Below are 18027 nucleotides of genomic sequence, written 5' to 3' on the forward strand. Positions count from 1 at the left end.
TACCGGGTCTTTATGCAATAAAAACACAGTGTTTAGAATGTTGTCAGTTATAATGGGTTTGTATGCACTCAAAACAATGTCTAGAAGGTCATCAAGTATGCTAGGTTCATATGCGATCAAAACACAGTGTTTAGGTCATAAGTCATTCTAGGTTTGTATGCAATCAAAACACAGCATTTAATATAGATCGTCAGTTACTCTAGGTTTGTGTGCGATCGAAACACATCGTTTAGAAGGTCATCAGTTACTCTAGGTTTGTGTGCGATCGAAACACATCGTTTAGAAGGTCATCAGTTACTCTAGGTTTGTGTGCGATCGAAACACATCGTTTAGAAGGTCATCAGTTACTCTAGGTTTGTGTGCAATCAGAACACAGCATGTAGTAGATCGTCAGTTACCCTAGGTTTGCGTGCAATCAAAACACAGCGTTTAGAGGGTTGTCAGTTACTTTAGGTTTGTGTGCAATCAAAACACAGTGTTTAGAAGGTTGTCAGTTACTCTAGGTTAGTGTGCAATCAAAACACAGCATTTAGTAGGTCGTCAGTTACTCTAGGTTTGTGTGCTATCAAAACACAGCGTTGTCAGTTTAATGTTTGTATGCAATCAAAAATGGCATTTGGAAGGTTGTCAATTTATGCTAGCTTTGAATCTCGGAATCTCTCTCTCCCTCTCACACACACACACCCACCCACCCATTTTCCCTTTACTCTTAATCCGTAATGCTAATTCTATTTTATTTCCTGCTAGAGATACAGTCCCTCATTTGTACAGTATACCAATGACACATCAAAGAATCTCCAAAAGTGATTCATAAATAGTCCTGACACTGTCTCTTCTTCAAGTACATTGCAGTCGTATATATATTGAAATCTTAGAATAAAGCAGGTAGTAATATGCTGTGTTTTCTTTTAAACCTTGCATATATTATTGAAATACTGGCCAATTTCCTCATCTTTGTTAGTGGACTGGAATCTGATTTTATATTGGATTGAAATCACTGAGTTTTACGATCTCATAACAACTCATACTACACCTACGTAGCTGACGGCTAGAATGTTTCAATTTCTGATACACTGACGCTTTTGTGAAATGCTGCTAATCTGAACTGGTACAGCCTTTTATTCCACTGGAAGCTGCTTTTTGTAATGTACTGGTAGATTGAATTTTTGGGTAATATTCAAAAGAAATACATGTATACATATATTTTTATCTCTATGTTCATGTCTTTGTTCCTGTATGTATTTATAAATTGAGTATAGATGTGACTATCAAGGGGGTGTTGCGAGAAAATATTTGCAGTCAATTGCAAAATTGATGTTGCTTGGTTGCTATTGATATATCAATTGCAACTACATGTATATGTATAGCAATGTGACTTTCACTCCTTGTTGCAAGAAGCAGAAAAGGGCCCAGTCTTACAAAGATTTGAGATTGATCCAATCAACCACAACTATCATGGAAAGCCAGCTACATCAACATCATTCATGCGTGTTTGTTCAAAATATGATGTATATATTCATACATTCATTGTTATCTTGAAAAGTCAGTGTGCTTCTCTTTGTTTTATAATACAAAGGACATTGTTCAAATTTTTTGTAGAAGATATTATGACACTGATGGATTTCCATGGAATTAAGGTTGACTGGTTCAATCATAACTCTCAGTAAGATGGGGCCCAGCAATCAAATGCGTATTTGCAATTAATTGAAAGGTTTATGATTGATTTGGGGACCTGAAATCGACTTGCAATCAATTGCAAGTGTTTTTGCAACACTCCATATTAAGGTGAGTTTAATGACACTTTGCAGAACGGGGACATGTTGAACTACGAGTTGCAATCAAACGCAACTCTAAAAAAAATCATTCACAACTTGATTTTCAGCCAAGCAAAAGCGTGCATTTGGATTGTGTGGGATTTTGCTTACTTGCATTTAAACTTGACTCTTTCTATAACAATCTCCAGAGCTCCAAAATGCAAAGCATACGTAGACCTTAGCTATTGATCGAAGGGTTTATTTTTTTTTAGGAACGATTGAATTGATCATTCTGCATTCAGTCAATTGCCACACTTTGGGATTCAGGGGGCGTACACACTATATTTCAAGTCAAACTCTTCAGCCTTATAGAATTTGATATTACTAGCAAAACTTATCTCAAATTACAATAGCAAAAGGATCTTATGATTTCATGGATGCCGATTTTCAGACTGAATCTACTTGTATATCAAACTTTACCTTCATCAATGTCTTTTAGAAGTGTAAGGGAGGGTAACTTTGTTTTATTACAAGTTTGATTTTTTTGACTGTTTGCTGTTGTGGAATCACTGCTTGTGAATAAAACATTGTGAATATGTACGGGGATCATTTATGTATTTTAAAAGTAAATACTAATTTAATTGTATTCAGGAAAAAAAATCAATCATGATGAGGGTACATATTAACTGTTTGCAATCGAGAATCCATCTATTTAATTTTATCATTTACTCACATTAAAATTGAGTATTTTTCTGTGAATATAACAATGACCCAAGCCCATCTCTTATCTAAATTGAGTTGAATAATTATTAATTATTATGCACTTTTTAATAAATCTTCGAATATAATTGTTATTATTATGAAAATTGGATTTGTTGCATATACATGTACATGAACTAAACTTGTGTGTAATGTATATCCTGGAATTTCATCCTAAAATGGTCCAAAATGAAACGAAATGAGCAAAAGCCCTCATTGGACATACACAAAAATCATTCAATTTTTCTTCATTTACTCAAACTGAACTACACTAGTATCATGGGCTTGAGTGATTTTCCTATTCATATACTCACTCAATTGTGTGTTTTATTGCTGTTTGGATTTCTAATAATTACTTTTTTTAAAGTGTTGTTTTGAATAATATGACTAATGAGTGTTTTTCATTTTCTCTTTTCATCCCTTCATGGCCTCCCCCCTCCTTCCCAAACCATCTCTATTACTACCTTTGTATTCCATGTCCTTCTGCTTTTGCTTAATAACGTATCAAAAAAATATAAATAACTTTCATGCTTATTAATTTGCCATCGGATAATCATATTTTGGGGATTTGATTTTAATATTCTTTAAAACAATAAATAACCAATGGACATAAAACCTTATCATTCTCTAATTGATGTGCATATCATACACATGACCTGGTATTTCTTATAACTGAAAAAAAATCTGATCATATATATTCTCATGTGATTTTATTATATTTTCCTGCATGCCTTGTCATATCTCGTCTCTAAATTTATTCAATGATGTTTATGCCAATTGATGACACAATTTGTTTCTCTGAAAAAATGTAATTTTTCCTATTTTGCTATTTTTTTTAAATATTTCAAACTGTTCACATCCCTAACTACAAGTATCATTCAATTTCTTTGCAATTATTCCTCTCATTAATCAAACATTTCAATCATGAATCTATCATCATAATGAATTTTTATTGATGTCCGATTTTGAACATGTATCTGAATAAAAACATTGATATTTTGTTGAGGTTTGATAACTTTCTTTTTGGTTTTTACTATAAATTGCTTGAAATTGTTTATTAATTTACATCTTTTGACGCTTTCCCATTGTGTGTCTGCCAATCCCCTGTTTTACCTGCCATCATTGTTTGTCTGTCTGTCTGTCTGTGTGTTCAATCATCGGTGACCATCTATCTGGGGGTAATTTCATCATCAACCTTTGGCATGTACTGCACATCATGTACTGTACATCATTTGTTTTATTTTTAAAATTGGCATGGTTCATATTCTTGCTTTCACTTTTATATATCTCATGCATTTCCTGTATGATTCATGTATACTAATCCATTTTATGTATATTATTTTCTTTACTTTCTATTCTGTTCTTTTTTTGTATTTAAAAAATTATTCAAAAAAATTATGAACATATCTAATGCATTATTGACCCGATAACATATCTGTCCCCACTCTCATCATCATCATCATCATCATAATCACCATTGTCATTATTCACATTATCATCATCATCATTACCGTCATCATCATCCACATCAACACCATCATCATCGTCATGATTACCATCATTATCATCATCATTATCACCAACATCATCATCAATGTCAACATCATCATCAACATCATCATTATCATCATCATCATCATCATCATCAATTCTTTGTTATTATTGTTCTTGGCTTCGTTATTGTCACCTTTACCCCAAATATGATTTAGAATGTTCTCTGAATTCATTCATTGCTTTATTGCTTTCTATTTTTTTCTACGTTGTATTCACACCCACATGCACATGCGTCCACGCTACCTTCATCGTACTCCCAATGACCTACCACACCCCTCCCTCTCCCCCCCCCCCTACGGTCCACCATACCCCCTCCCATCATTCCCAAACGTCTTCCTCTTATCATACCTATCCTAACTGGTTTGCTGTCTAACACACACCCCACTCAATTTTCATTGATCATACCCCCATGACCTACCACACCCCTCCCTGATACCCCCACGATCTCTTTCACACCCCTCCCTCATTCCCAGTCTTCTTTCTTTCATCACAATAATTGGTTCACTGTCTAAAACACACACACCCCATCCTTTCATCATACCCCCCATGACTTACATGTACCACACCCCTCCCTAATACCCTGATGATCTCTTTCACACCCCTCCCTCATTCCCAATCTTTCCTTCATCACAATAATTGGTTTGCTGTCTAACACACACACCCTATGTTTTCTTCATCATACCCCCATGACCTACCACACCCCTCCCTCATACCCCCATGGTCTCATTCCCAATCTTCTACCTCTCATCACACCAATCTTAACTTGGTTTGCCGTGTTACTTACGTGGAAACACCCTGGATCGTCCTAACTTCGGGCACCGTTGACACCGCAGCGCCCTTAAGCTGCGGTCGGCGCACACAAGCCCAGAGAGGGCTTCCGGTGCCGGCACCCCTTCCAAAACCGCCTTGCCGTGAGTTGCCTTTAAACATGGGCGTACAATACTTGCAAGAAATCATCAGCTGGTTATCTCAAAAACCTTCTATTCTCCTCATAGCCTTACGCAACTGGGGGGGGGGGGGGCAATAGCCCCCTCCAGAAATGTTGAAAACTAACAATTTTACCATAAAGAAGTGCAGAGAAATCTTTAAATTAACTCTAGAAAATACGAAAGCATCTGCTTGAGTTTATTAAAAAAGAATTATGTGTCTAGCCTCCCCCCAAGATTTTTTTTCATATGATCATCGTACCACTATGAAAATTAAAAATATCAAAATAAGAATGGTTTTCTTAAATATGGGTTTATGAGCTGACAGTTTGCCGGTTTCTTGGAAGTATTTATGCCCATGTTTTTCTTTTTTTACTAATTCATAGTTTTTCAAAGCACAGCAAATACACTCCAATATCGTATACCATAGCAAAGAGCAGTACGACTATAAAGTTTCAAGATCATTTTGATATCTCACACTTTATCACCCAAAGCTGTATTTGTTTGATTTTTTTGTTGAATATATCTATAACTATCATTTTGGATTTGTGCTTGAACTTGTGAATATAAGAAAAATAAAAGATACATGGAGGTGAATTGCAATTAACTTAATGTACTAAAGAAAACAAATTGTTCCACTGTAATGTTATATAATATTAATGGAGTGTGTTTGCTATGTGTCAGGGGCATTTTGCACATCCTTAATGGTAACTCCACCATCAATTGTAACTACCTTGGTAACCTTGCTCAACAGCCAATCAAAATCAAGGATTCCATTGATGTATAATTGGTGGAAAAGCTACCATTAATGGAAAGTTTTATGCACGGGGCTAAATTCATATTTCATATTTTGGGTTGGATTTTATCTTGCAACATGCATGTGTTGAGATTAAATTCGAGTTATGAGAAGTTAAACATTCAGTTTTGCATGGTGTTAATAATTCATTATACTTTTACATCATAAACAATATGGTGAAGGGGTCTAAAAAAACTGTGAATGGGGGAATACTAGTAATTCATATCCCACCACTGACTACCATTGAATTATTTGTATCTGAAATGGATGATTTGTTTAGAATTATAACGATGTTTTATACCCTATGAAGACTGGGCACATTCACATTTCCTCATCTAATCATCAGTTGAACATGAAAACAGTTTTATTACCACCGACCTTACAATGACTTGTTGCATTGAATCAGTTTGGATTTATTTTTGTAATAATGATAATAATAATAATAATGATGGTGATTTCGTCTTGAGTGCACACACCGTCCAAAGACTAATATGCTAGCCAAGGAACAGAACCTTTGGATAAATAAAACTACAAATATAAATGTAAACAAAGTCAACAGAGATCTGGGGCCCGTTTCATATAGGATTTGCAACTGTTGTAACTTTGCCATAATGGCAACTACCGTGGTACAGTAACAGGGCTCAGCAGCCAATCACAATCAAGGTTACCATGGTACATGTAGTTGCCATAATGGCAAAGTTACAACAGTTGCAAGTCCTTTATGAAACTGGCCCCTAATGTTACTATATATTCCAAATGCTACATAATTTACAAAAAAAAAGAAGAAGTACAGTTTATGAATCATGTTTAATGTTGATTACTTCTATGATATTTTATACGCTATGATAACACCATAGTTTTTTCTGTTATTTATTTGAAAAATTCATCAAACTTGGATCTTGGAACTGTACTTCTTATATCATAAACAAGTACGTATAAACAGGTGGATGTTCACGTGATAAACATTGTTAAATTGCCTACATGTAGGTGGAGGCTATTTTCATCTTTATTCTCAGCTATTATTAGCCGACGATAATTAAAATGGCTTAGTTCCTGGATTATACATCTATAAATACTTTCTCCTCCTCATTGCGTTGGCGGACGAACCTTTGCATAACTGTGGTTACATAAATGCCTTACATACGTGACCTTCCAGCGTTCAGATCTTTTTTCCCTCTTTGTTTGAAGACAGTAATCAGCAATGGGATGAATGTGACTATTATAGAACAAAGAGCAATTAACAGTGGGATTTTTTTTTTTCATTTTAGCTTGAAATATATATACCTTCCCCATAGGATGAAACATGAATAGTTCGTCGCTTGCCAATTTGACTTCTGTTCCAAATAGAGTCGGTTGATCACGAGGAGTAGAGTATTTTTAACCGGATAACGAAAAAAAGTATATAAGCGATTTTAGTTTGAAAGCCGGTGCTCATTTGGACACAGCTTGTGCGTTTCATCGTAATACATGCGTGCAAATCAAGCCCTTATCGCGAACTCACCTCTTCCGTGGTAATCTGAAGAAATTGGCCGACCGACACCGTGCATTGGTCAACGTGCTTCTACTTCGTAGGGATTCCAAATTCAATTAAACACTTAATCATTTTTCCTCGGATCATCACACTTTTAATGTAGGTCTGCTGATTGATTCAAATTTGGTCCTTTGCGTCTGATTCATTGTTACATGTACATCTGATATTTTTAGAACGATTTTTAAAGAATTATTTTTGTATGTTTGTGCTACAGACCCATAGGGAAAAGTACGTTAAACTTGGTCAACCCATTTAATCCTCTCATGATAGATGCACATTAATTATGCGTGTATCATGAAGTGCATAAATAAGATTTTTCTCCGGGGGGGGGGGGATGAGACAATGACAACCCTCTCATATAGGCTCCTCTATAAGATTTGAAAATTGAGGGAGGGGCATCTCCAATCCATCTCCCCCCCCCCCCCGGAGAAAAATCCTTTTCATGCACCTCATGTTACATGCGTCATCAATTCACCTACATAATGGTTATAGGGAATACATATCGGGATTAATATCAAAAGAGCTAAAATAAACTCTCTTCGTAATGAACTAATAACGCTCTCAAAGACATACAATGCATCCTTTCGGATCCATAATAACATACAAAACAGCTTCGGACTTGGATGAGAGATTAGATTGGGCTGGAACGGGAAGCAGCTTATGTTTGTATGACTTCTATTCTCTCTGTGGATGTTTGCCTTTAGGTCTCATTCTAAGAACTTTGAGATGGATGATGATGCCGAGGATGATATCTCCCAGCTCAAAGACACCATCAGCACCGATGAACTACAGGACTCGTTCAGTCACATGACATCGCAGCTCAGTCTGGAGTATCAACGTGTATCGATCAGTGGGGAGGACATGAGTGGGGTAAGTCATAATAATAATTGTACATTTATGCTGCGCATTTTCTATATGTGTATACTCAACTTCGTATTACAATACTTGGTGAAATAGTTAAGATAAATAAACAAAAGTATGTTCAAGTTATAATTACAGGAAAAGGGAAGCAGCTTCTGTCTCTACAAATTACATTATAACAGAAAGTGACTTATTTATTGACACTCTCTTGAAAAAAGGTAGGTTGTTAGTTTAGTTTTGAACAAGGTAACAGATAATGTGTTTCTTATAGAGGAAGGGAGACTACTCCAGAGTTTGGGTGTAGCACTAACAAAGGCATGGTCGCCACGTGTAATCTTTGTTTTAAAAGGTGGGTGACTGAGGAGCATGGTGTCCCTGATGAGAACGTTGAAGTTTGTAGGTGATTTCAATGTAACTATAGTCTCAGTCAAAACTTTCATTTTTATACTGTACAACAATTATAGTCATTCATACAAGTCATACATGTAGGTATCATAGAGGGTATTTCCAAGAATTACAGGTAAGGGGTGCCTTTATTCTATTAATTTTTATAGGGTCGCAAAGGGCTGGAAATTTGGGAAAATTTCCATGGAAAGTTTAAGGAATTTTTGAATTTTCTTTTTTTTCTCACAATTCTGATCAATTGTGTTTTTAAAAACAAAATTGTATAATTCTTCATTCTTTGAATTGCTCAGGTTATAAAATATTTTTCAAACTGTACATAAATACATTAAATGTATATGTACATGTACATGTATGTACAGTATCCTTTTAATACTTAATAACAGTTTAAAGGAGAATGAAACCTTTGGAACAAGATAGCTTGTGTGAAAACAGAAAAATCAAAGAAACAGATCAACAAAAGTTTGAGAAAAATCGGACAAATAATGAGAAAGTTATGAGCATTTCAATATTGCGATCACTAATACTATGGAGATCTTCACATTGGTAATGCGACAAAGATGTGTGAAGTCACTTGTGAACAACTCTCCCCAATACTTTAATATATATTTCACTTAAACTGCCTCTTTTATCACATCTATCAGTAGATCATGTGTTCTTTCTATAGGAGGGCATGTAATACAGATTTCTAAAGAATACATCATGGATAAAGAGTTTGTATCACCATAAGAAAAAGCAAAAAGAGACATTTTAGGGGTATTTTATAGTCCATCAAAGGGAAAGTTGTTCACATGTGACATCACACATCCTTGTCGCATTGCCAATAGGAGGATCTACATAGCATTAGTGATTGCAATATTCAAATGCTCATAACTTTCTCATTATTTGTCCAATCTTTATCAAACTTTCTTTGATCATATTCTTTGATTTTTCTCTTTCCACACAAGCCCACTTGTTCCAAGGGTTTCATTCCCCTTTAACATGGAGCATAATGTACAAAATCAAGCCTCAATTCAACATGAAAAAAGGTGTAGGCCTACACTATTTCATTTTCTTAGTTTCTATCAATGTCAAGGGTTATAATGATCATTTCTATGATCAAATTGATTTTCCAAAGTGAGGCCATATTAACTGATCCATATATGTTTTCTGAAAAATTAAGGTTCCCCCGGAAGATCTCCACCACGCCTCTCTGTCGTTGGTTGAAGCGTTGTTGATCCGTGAGAAGTACATGGATCTTGCCTCGCAGTCGTTCCCGAGGACTACGACATACTTCTTGAGACAAGTAGACCGCAAGCCATTGAATCTCGATGAATCAAGCTCTATTGAAGATGTACATAGTGAGTATTCAGTATTTAACCGATGAAATAAAGTAGCAAAACCATTTTTAGTATCATGAAAAAATTCACATTCTATAAAACATAAAATTAAAGCTGTACACTTCAACTCTGATGAAACATGCAGTTTTTTTTTTACAAAAGTGTAGTCTTAGTTGATCAGAATTTTCTTATCCGCAATTAGATTTCAAATGGCAGTGACATATTTTACTTCTTTGAGTCCTGTTGTTCTTTCAAAATGGCTGCAAATAGCAGGGGACATGTTCACAGTATGTGAACAACTGACAAACTTCTCGAACAAGACAGAAAAGGACATACAAATATCTACATCAGAGTCACTTTGCAAGTACATGTAAATGTGTGTTTGGACTAAACCAAAATACTAAATTTTAATAATTAAAATACCAACATGCTTATATAGCCCATATCATTGCCAAATGCGTCCCTATGAGCTCTTTGAAGACAGACAGAAAATCTCAGAAAAGAAACAAAATACTTGGCTATCATAGCACTACAGTGTTACTAATGCTTTTAGTGAACATTTTCTTTGGACTCATTGGCCCGTATCCTGAAGTCAGTTTCAAGTTAGACCATGGTCTACCCATGGACCTATTACGAATGGACATTCAACGAGAGCATTTTATGACCACCACCTGTTTCCAGCTGTCAAAATTGCTGTCTAACCCTTAACTTTCTCTTTACGCGGTTTTTACAACGACCGCCCGGGGTGATTGTTTACACAAGCTCCTTTCGCCCGATGATCGTCACCGATCGATCACTGGCCCTCTTTCGACCAAAGACGGTCATGTTGTAGCCCCGATTGCCAATAGGGAAAGTCCTTACATTACCTAGAATGCAATGCGCAATTCATATCCGGTTTTTCAGTACATTATTTTAGGCTCTCTATAATGTGCGATTGTCGTCTGTCCATCAAAAAAATCCTGTTAAATTTCATCAATCCTGTGGAATTTTATGCCCAAATGAAAATCAACTTCTGACCGAAGGTAAGCGCTACTATCGACATCGATACTGTCCGAAAAAGCTGAGATTTTAACGTTTTTCCGCAGATTTTTTCGTCGAATTTCAACTGCTTTTTTGCCGTAGATATACGGATCTGCAAGGTGATGTCAATGCATTTCATTTCCGGTTGTTAGCGATGTACGTAAAAAATACGTTTATGCACGCCTGTTTTCTTGTTTCTGCTATCATTTTCATAGCGCTAACGTTCGCTGCTGTGCGTTGCTTTTGATAAAGTGAACGAACAACATCGCAATGGGTAGGAGCAGCGTACAATTGATTTCCGCTGTCAATCAGTGAGAGCGTGTTTTACGACCGGCTTGATGGGTGTCAGCTGCCAGCGCTCTGTTTATAAAAGGATTAGCGGCGACGGTCTCTGTGTCAAAGGAGGGGATTCGTTGAATGTCCATTCGTAATAGGTCCATGGTCTACCTCTGTGCTAAAATTATGGGAAGCCAAAAGTGTCAAAATTTTTATTAAGTTTTCTTATGTTTACTGTGCTCTTTCCTGATTCATCCATGGTGAGGTGAAGACAATCATCTAGTTATACTTCCTTAACAATTATGAATGATTTGAGAGCAAAATGAGCTGAAATATGATGTCTCTACTGTTAGTGATTTATGTAACAATTGGCTATCCATACTTAAACCACAACTTTAAACCTGAGTTTAAGCTAAACCCGACTTGAGAATACAGGCCTCTATATCTTTATATCTGAAAATTGAATAGAAAATTGTAATCATTTATTCAAGAAATAAATCAGAATACTGGGCAAAGATACACAATTTTGAATTGTTATGTTTGTGCATTATTGATAGTAAGTAGCAAGAAGAGCCGGGAGTCCGCTAAAAGCCCCAACAAAGAAATCGAATGTAAGTTTGTGTGTGAAACCCTCCCCCTCTCTGAACTGCTGATTTGGAACCTAACCTCAACAATCTGATGTGAACTAGAAAAGGGGCATGTTTCACGAGGCAGCAAGTCTGTTATAAGCCACTGAAATCCTTGCGTCTGATTGGCTGAGAGCAAGATTTGCCAGTGATCTTCTTGGACTAGATGCTTCGTGAAATACTCCCCCTTGCACATGGATTTGTTTCTTCTCATTTTCTGTGAATTGCTTCATCTTGATGTGAGTTATCGCACTCTAGTATTAATCTCTACAGAAAAAACAAACAAATTGGCTACTTTAAAACTATCCATTTATGCTTCTTCTATTCTTAAATACAAAACTTTAGGGTAAATTTGAATTGAGTGGGTTTTTTTTGGTGTGTTTGTAAGTGTTGTGCTCTATGGCATTTTTTCCCCCAAAGATTACATAAAATCTTTCCCCTGAACAAAAATTGATTGAAGTTGGTTAGTAACAGGAAGATTCACTATAAATGTAATTATTATCAATCTTTTCAAGCTCTGATAAAGCAACATTTATAGGCTTCTTATTATTATTACCAGGTTTTCTGTACTTTACATTTTCTCTACTCTTAAGCCCGCCACATGCTACACTCTCTGACTTCATCACAATATCGAACAAATAGTTTCTTCCATTAGATATGAAATATCCATGAAGTAAAATGATTTAATTTGCAGTTCGGAATAATGCTGAATACTAAGATCAGAATTCTGCTTTGCTATGGGCTTCATAACCGGATTCAAGTCACAGCTAATGAAGAAGTCTTATGATTTAGCATTGAATTTTGTTTTTTTTCCTACAAAGTACGAGGACGATTGAAATAGACTGGAAATTATTTTTAGTATTCATACCACTATTCAGAACTTTGATGGTTACGATTTTATAGATCGGAATGTTCGTTTCACTTTCTTTGAAAATTGGATTGCACCGGATCATGTAGCGTTCCCAGACTTAGACTTAAGAGTGAAAAGAATAGTGATTGTATGTGTATTACTATAATAGATGTTCTGGTTGCAAATAATATTAAAGTTAAAGTAATAATGCAACTTGTAAAGCGCTCATACATGTATCTTGTCGTATCTTGCTTTAGGGCATTGTATACATTGTAATTCTGGCTGTAGTGAAACGTCCATTCCTGTACACAAGCAAATGAATATACTTCCTTTTCAGTTATCAAATACAAAGAAAGTTGTTAGTTAATTTATTTATTTAGAACAAAATAAGGACCTTTGTTTTAAATGGTAATATTGTTGTCATCTTGTATATTTCATATTAAATACATGTGTATTGAAGTAAATAGATTGGTTTAAATATTTTTTTTCAATTATATTTCATGCATTTGAAATAGTCTCGTGTAGCAGGGTATTATTTTAAACAGCAAATGACTAAATATTTGTGAAATATAAAGCACAAAGACATGCAACATCAACTATTAAAACTAGTTTGGATGTGACTTTGTCATCCATCCCATGTTAAAGCCAGTTCGTAGTTCCTTTCTGCACATGATCAAAAGATTCTGCGCATGATCAGAGGAAGGTCATTGGTAATAAAGTGACATGGTGGTTTGAAATTTAATGAGATAAGCACCAACTTTGATGTCTTGATTATTCATATATTCTTTTAAATTGTGTTTTTCATTTACATCCACAAAAAACAACAATGCGTCCACGACCAACTGGTATTTCACAGTTTGCCAAGTACATTGTGCATCATGCTATAATATGCATTCAAAGTAGAAATGAAACAAATACCTTCATAAAGTGTTCATTGGTGTGCTTTCCTAGTCACCTGGTCTATTCAATTTCTTCATCCTGCTATGTAAGGCAAGCTTACGTAATATCTTGCTTTGAAATCTGCTTATCATAATGAAAGAAATGAAAGGTAATTTGACCAAAATTGTCCATGAAGTAACTACGAACTGGTCTATTCCATATATACATGTAATAACCTAACTTGGATTTTAAAGGTGTATTAATTGTTTGATTAATGATGTACATGTATGCATGTGTGTTCAGGAGTTCAGTTTTTGTGACTGGCATATATGTATGTAATTTTCATAATACATCCAAACCATCAACATGGAGTACTTGATGTAATTAAAGAATGGGCTTGTGAATAAAAAGGAAGGAGCATTTTTTGAGTAGGATAGTATTAGAATCAAGCAAAGAAAATAATTTTGTTCAACCTTAAAAAAATGAAAGAAGATTATGATAGGAAAAAGGAAAATTAATATTGAAAGAAAAGATGACTAGGATGATGTCATACCTTTGCTCTTAAGTGCAATGTAATCATAATACCCCACCCCTACCCCACCCCCCCAAAAAAAAATGGAAAACTTACAATAAAAACCTGGAATATAAGAAAAAAGAAGGAAATAGTGTAGAAAAGGGTAAATTAAACTTGGGAAAAATATTATTTTTTTAAATCTTGATAGGTTTAAAGTAACAAAGTTAAGGGAAACCCATAGTTTTAAATGATAGAATAATGATGTAGATGCATGAATTCCATAAAATACATTTCATGTATTGAGATTTCAATAACAACATCTTCATAATCCTGTATACATGTACATATGTATTTATAGGCTGCCTTCATCCATACAACATAATGAGTTGATATCCATATAGCATCAACTATTATCATCAGTGTGACAATTTCATCATCAAGACCGTGTCTCTCATCTTTATATAAACTTATTAGTTTTTTTCTGTGCAAATATGTGTAAATTCCCTTTTACTTCATTGCAGTCTTTGTTAGGGCTGAGTCAAAATGTTTGAACGCTGTTCAAACGGCTGTTAAGAGCATAAACATTTTCATATTTTGACAACCGTCTGATTGTATGAAATAAATAGAAAACGTTGCTGCAAATTTCATATTTCACATCTTTAAAATGAAAAATGATGAGTGGATTTTCATATACATATAGGTAGATTGAGTGTGACGTGAACTGGAAACGATCTTTCAGACTTTTTCAGAGTAAAAAAAAAAAGAGGGGAATATTCTCCATTTTCTTGATAGTTTACAACTAAAAAGTTCTTGGAAATACTGTATGGAAAATAGATGGTCATTTCAAGGATGTGCAATTTTGAAAGTTGAAATTTCAGCAACATTTTATGATTTTTTTTTCTTCATATGTTCAACCAAATATCGAAATAGGAAAATGTTTGCTTTTTTATTTGAAAGGTGTTAAAATGTTGAAAATTGAAATTTCAGCAACATTTTATGATTTTTTTTCTTCATATGTTCAACCAAATATCGAAATAGGAAAATATTTTTTGCTTTTTTTATTTGAAAGGTCTTAAAATGCTTTGACACAGCCCTAGTAAATTCCCTCTCACTTCAGTGCTGTCTATTTATTGTTAACATGAGTGTGTCTGCAGTCTACTGGTCTTGATTAATAATAAGGGAAACACACATGTACTGTGTTTAATGAGGCTGCACAATTTACAAAAATCATTACAAAAAAAATGAATAATAAAGTACCTGATAAATTACCCTGTGGGACTCCACATGTCCCTTAGTGAGAAACTTAAACCTCTGGTTCAGTGGTTGCTTTCAAGCATTCATGCTTTCAGATCACTCAGGTAATAAAAATCACCACCATCACAACCTTTTGAAAAGATACGTCGTCATGAATAGTAGTTTTGATTGATATTTACATGTAGAATGTCTGATGCAAAAGATCGTTTGTAATTTAGGTAAATTACATATATAATTAGTCATTTTTATCACCCCCTCTCCCATGAGTGTTACATATTTACTAGATGATTTGACCTTTATAATGCGACTTGAAGCTACATGAAGTACTTGTGTACCAATAAGCATATCACAAATTCCTGAAATTTTATTTTTAAAAAGAAATTTAAATAATACTAATATACCTTGATATGTACATTAATTTGGAGACAAGCTCAAACGAAGGAGGAATGACTTCTATTGATAACAACTGGATTTGTCAGTGTTGTATTTTGCAGTACATGTACATTTAGCTTATTATGAAGTTTGTATTGTATTTGTGTTACAGGCGTTCCCTGCCACAAGATTTAGCTTTGAGGGAACTATGCCTTCTTCTGTAACAGATCTGTTACATATGAATGCACTTATAATATGACAAATGATTTTGTATTGATATTGAAAAAGTGATATTTTATGAAAATTGAAGAAAATAAATGTTTATTTGAATGAAAAATGATAAAGTTAATTTAACCATTTAGAAAATAAAAATACAATAAGCGTGTAACAGTACATGTAGCTGAGCTGAAGCTAGGTACATGTTATTATGCTGCATTTATTTAGAGCACTATTAAGAGACTTCCAAGAAAGAGGTATTAGGCGCCATATAGGCAAGTACATGTACATGTATGAATAAAATAACGAATAACAAAAACTTTGGAGTAAGGCCACAAATGTTGCTAATCAATTAACCTTTATTTCGTTTTCAGGCAAACAAGCTTCTTTGCATAGGAAATTTGTGTGACTTTGGAATAACCAACCTTCAGAATAATAAATCCTTGGGATAATGAGTGTATGTATACCCTATGTTTTGTCTTCCCGATCAGATCACCCAATCAACGCTCCTTCAAAGTCGGATCCCTTTGAGATGGAGCTACCTGATGCGATCAGCTGTGAGTTGAAGCAGATAGAAGGTGTGATGAGAGTCTTTGAGAATCAGGAGAAACTGGATAAGAATGAACCGATTGAGTTAGCCTACCCGGACAGGTCCACGTTCCTCGTTGATAGTTACAAAATGCTGGCCCTCATTGCTAACGGCCCCATGTGAGTTTACCGTTGACTACTTCAGCATCATGAAAAAAGAATCCATGAAAATCCATATTTTCTTGTTCAAAATAGGCATTTGAAATAGTAACACTCCGAAAATCCATTTTGCCCAATTGATTGTGGGCCCGGCAGCCAGTGTGCAGCGCCAGACTGCGTGGCAGTAACGCCTTTTGTCTGACGCGGCCGGGGTTTGAACTCCCGACCTCCTGATTGTGAGACGGACGCTCGACCAACCGAGCCAACACACCGGTATCTTCATGTGATTGTCCTGAAAGGGATAGTCACAATTGATACATGAATTGTATAAGATTTTCATCGGAAATTTTTAATCGATCACAAGTGTTTTCTTGCAACATCTATAGACCGATATCCAGAACTCCATGCTGTCTCAGATTTGAATCTGAGTAAATCATTATGAGGGTTGTTCTACACTCAGGGTATCACTAAAGGCCACCGCACACCTTTCGACCCGACAAGTCTACGACTGGCTTGCGACTGAGTGAAGGGAGATGTGACGTCACAGCTCTTGTCAGCTTGAGAGTCGCAGACCGGTCAGAGACAAGTCACAATGGAAATCGTAAGGATTTGACATGTGGAATCCTTATGACTGGATCGCAAGCTCAATCCAACTTCTAGCCAATCAGACACCAGAGTTGCATGACGCGTATATGGTATACAAAGCGCATACGCAGTAGCAAGCGCCATTTTCTCAGTTGCTATGGCAAAAAGTATGGGTGAGTCGTATACAGCAGACAGGTGTGCGGTGTTGAGGCTTGTGACTACCTTGCAATTCATCTCTACTCACTCAGTCGCAAGCCAGACGTAGACCAATCGGGTCATAAGGTGTGCGGTGGCCTTAAACTAAAAATACAGCATTGTACCCTATCAATGATAGTGACTCTTTTTTTAATTCTTCCGTAGTAAATCCTTCTCCTATCGCCGGCTGTCCTACCTATCGTCCAAGTTCCACCTTCACAATCTTCTGAATGAGATGAAAGAACTAGCTGCACAGAAGAGTGTGCCCCACAGGGACTTCTATAATCTCAGAAAGGTAAAAATAATAATTATTATAATAATAATATGTCCATTTATATAGCGCAGTTACTACGTGCATATACTCAACTGCGCTTTGATGCTTGGTATCATATTATTACCCTGGCTGTAGCTGAGCCGCCATATTAGTAGGCGCTAAAGATGATAATAATAATAATATAGGTATATTTACCTAGGGTAGCCACTTCAGTTTCGAAAACTGTTCTACCAGCAGGCCCTGCTATTATTGTTACTCCGGCTTTAGCTGGGCTGCCTGGGCGCTCAAGTATTCAAGGAATAATCCTACCGGGTACCCATTCACCTCACCTGGGTCGAGTGCAGCGCAATGTGGATAAATTTCTTGCCGAATGAAAT

At 35.6% G+C, this 18027-nt stretch overlaps 1 protein-coding gene across 5 annotated transcripts in view; it reads left to right on the forward strand.

The window, feature by feature from the left end:
* LOC129267134 (AMP deaminase 2-like) overlaps positions 1-18027 on the forward strand; it is a 54903-nt gene that overhangs the window by 26986 nt on the left and 9890 nt on the right. For 2 of the 5 annotated variants that reach the window (XM_064103644.1, XM_064103643.1), the window contains exons 4-8: positions 4901-4978; positions 8025-8190; positions 9746-9923; positions 16401-16617; positions 17542-17671. In XM_064103644.1, the coding sequence (XP_063959714.1) occupies positions 4901-4978; positions 8025-8190; positions 9746-9923; positions 16401-16617; positions 17542-17671 (769 nt within the window). Of the gene's footprint in view, positions 1-4900; positions 4979-8024; positions 8191-9745; positions 9924-11755; positions 11810-16400; positions 16618-17541; positions 17672-18027 lie in introns of all 5 variants that reach the window. The other 3 variants (XM_064103641.1, XM_064103645.1, XM_064103646.1) reach the window with 3 other exon arrangements.

Source organism: Lytechinus pictus, chromosome 8 (assembly GCF_037042905.1).
Source record: "Lytechinus pictus isolate F3 Inbred chromosome 8, Lp3.0, whole genome shotgun sequence".
Classification (NCBI taxonomy): Eukaryota; Metazoa; Echinodermata; class Echinoidea; order Temnopleuroida; family Toxopneustidae; genus Lytechinus; species Lytechinus pictus.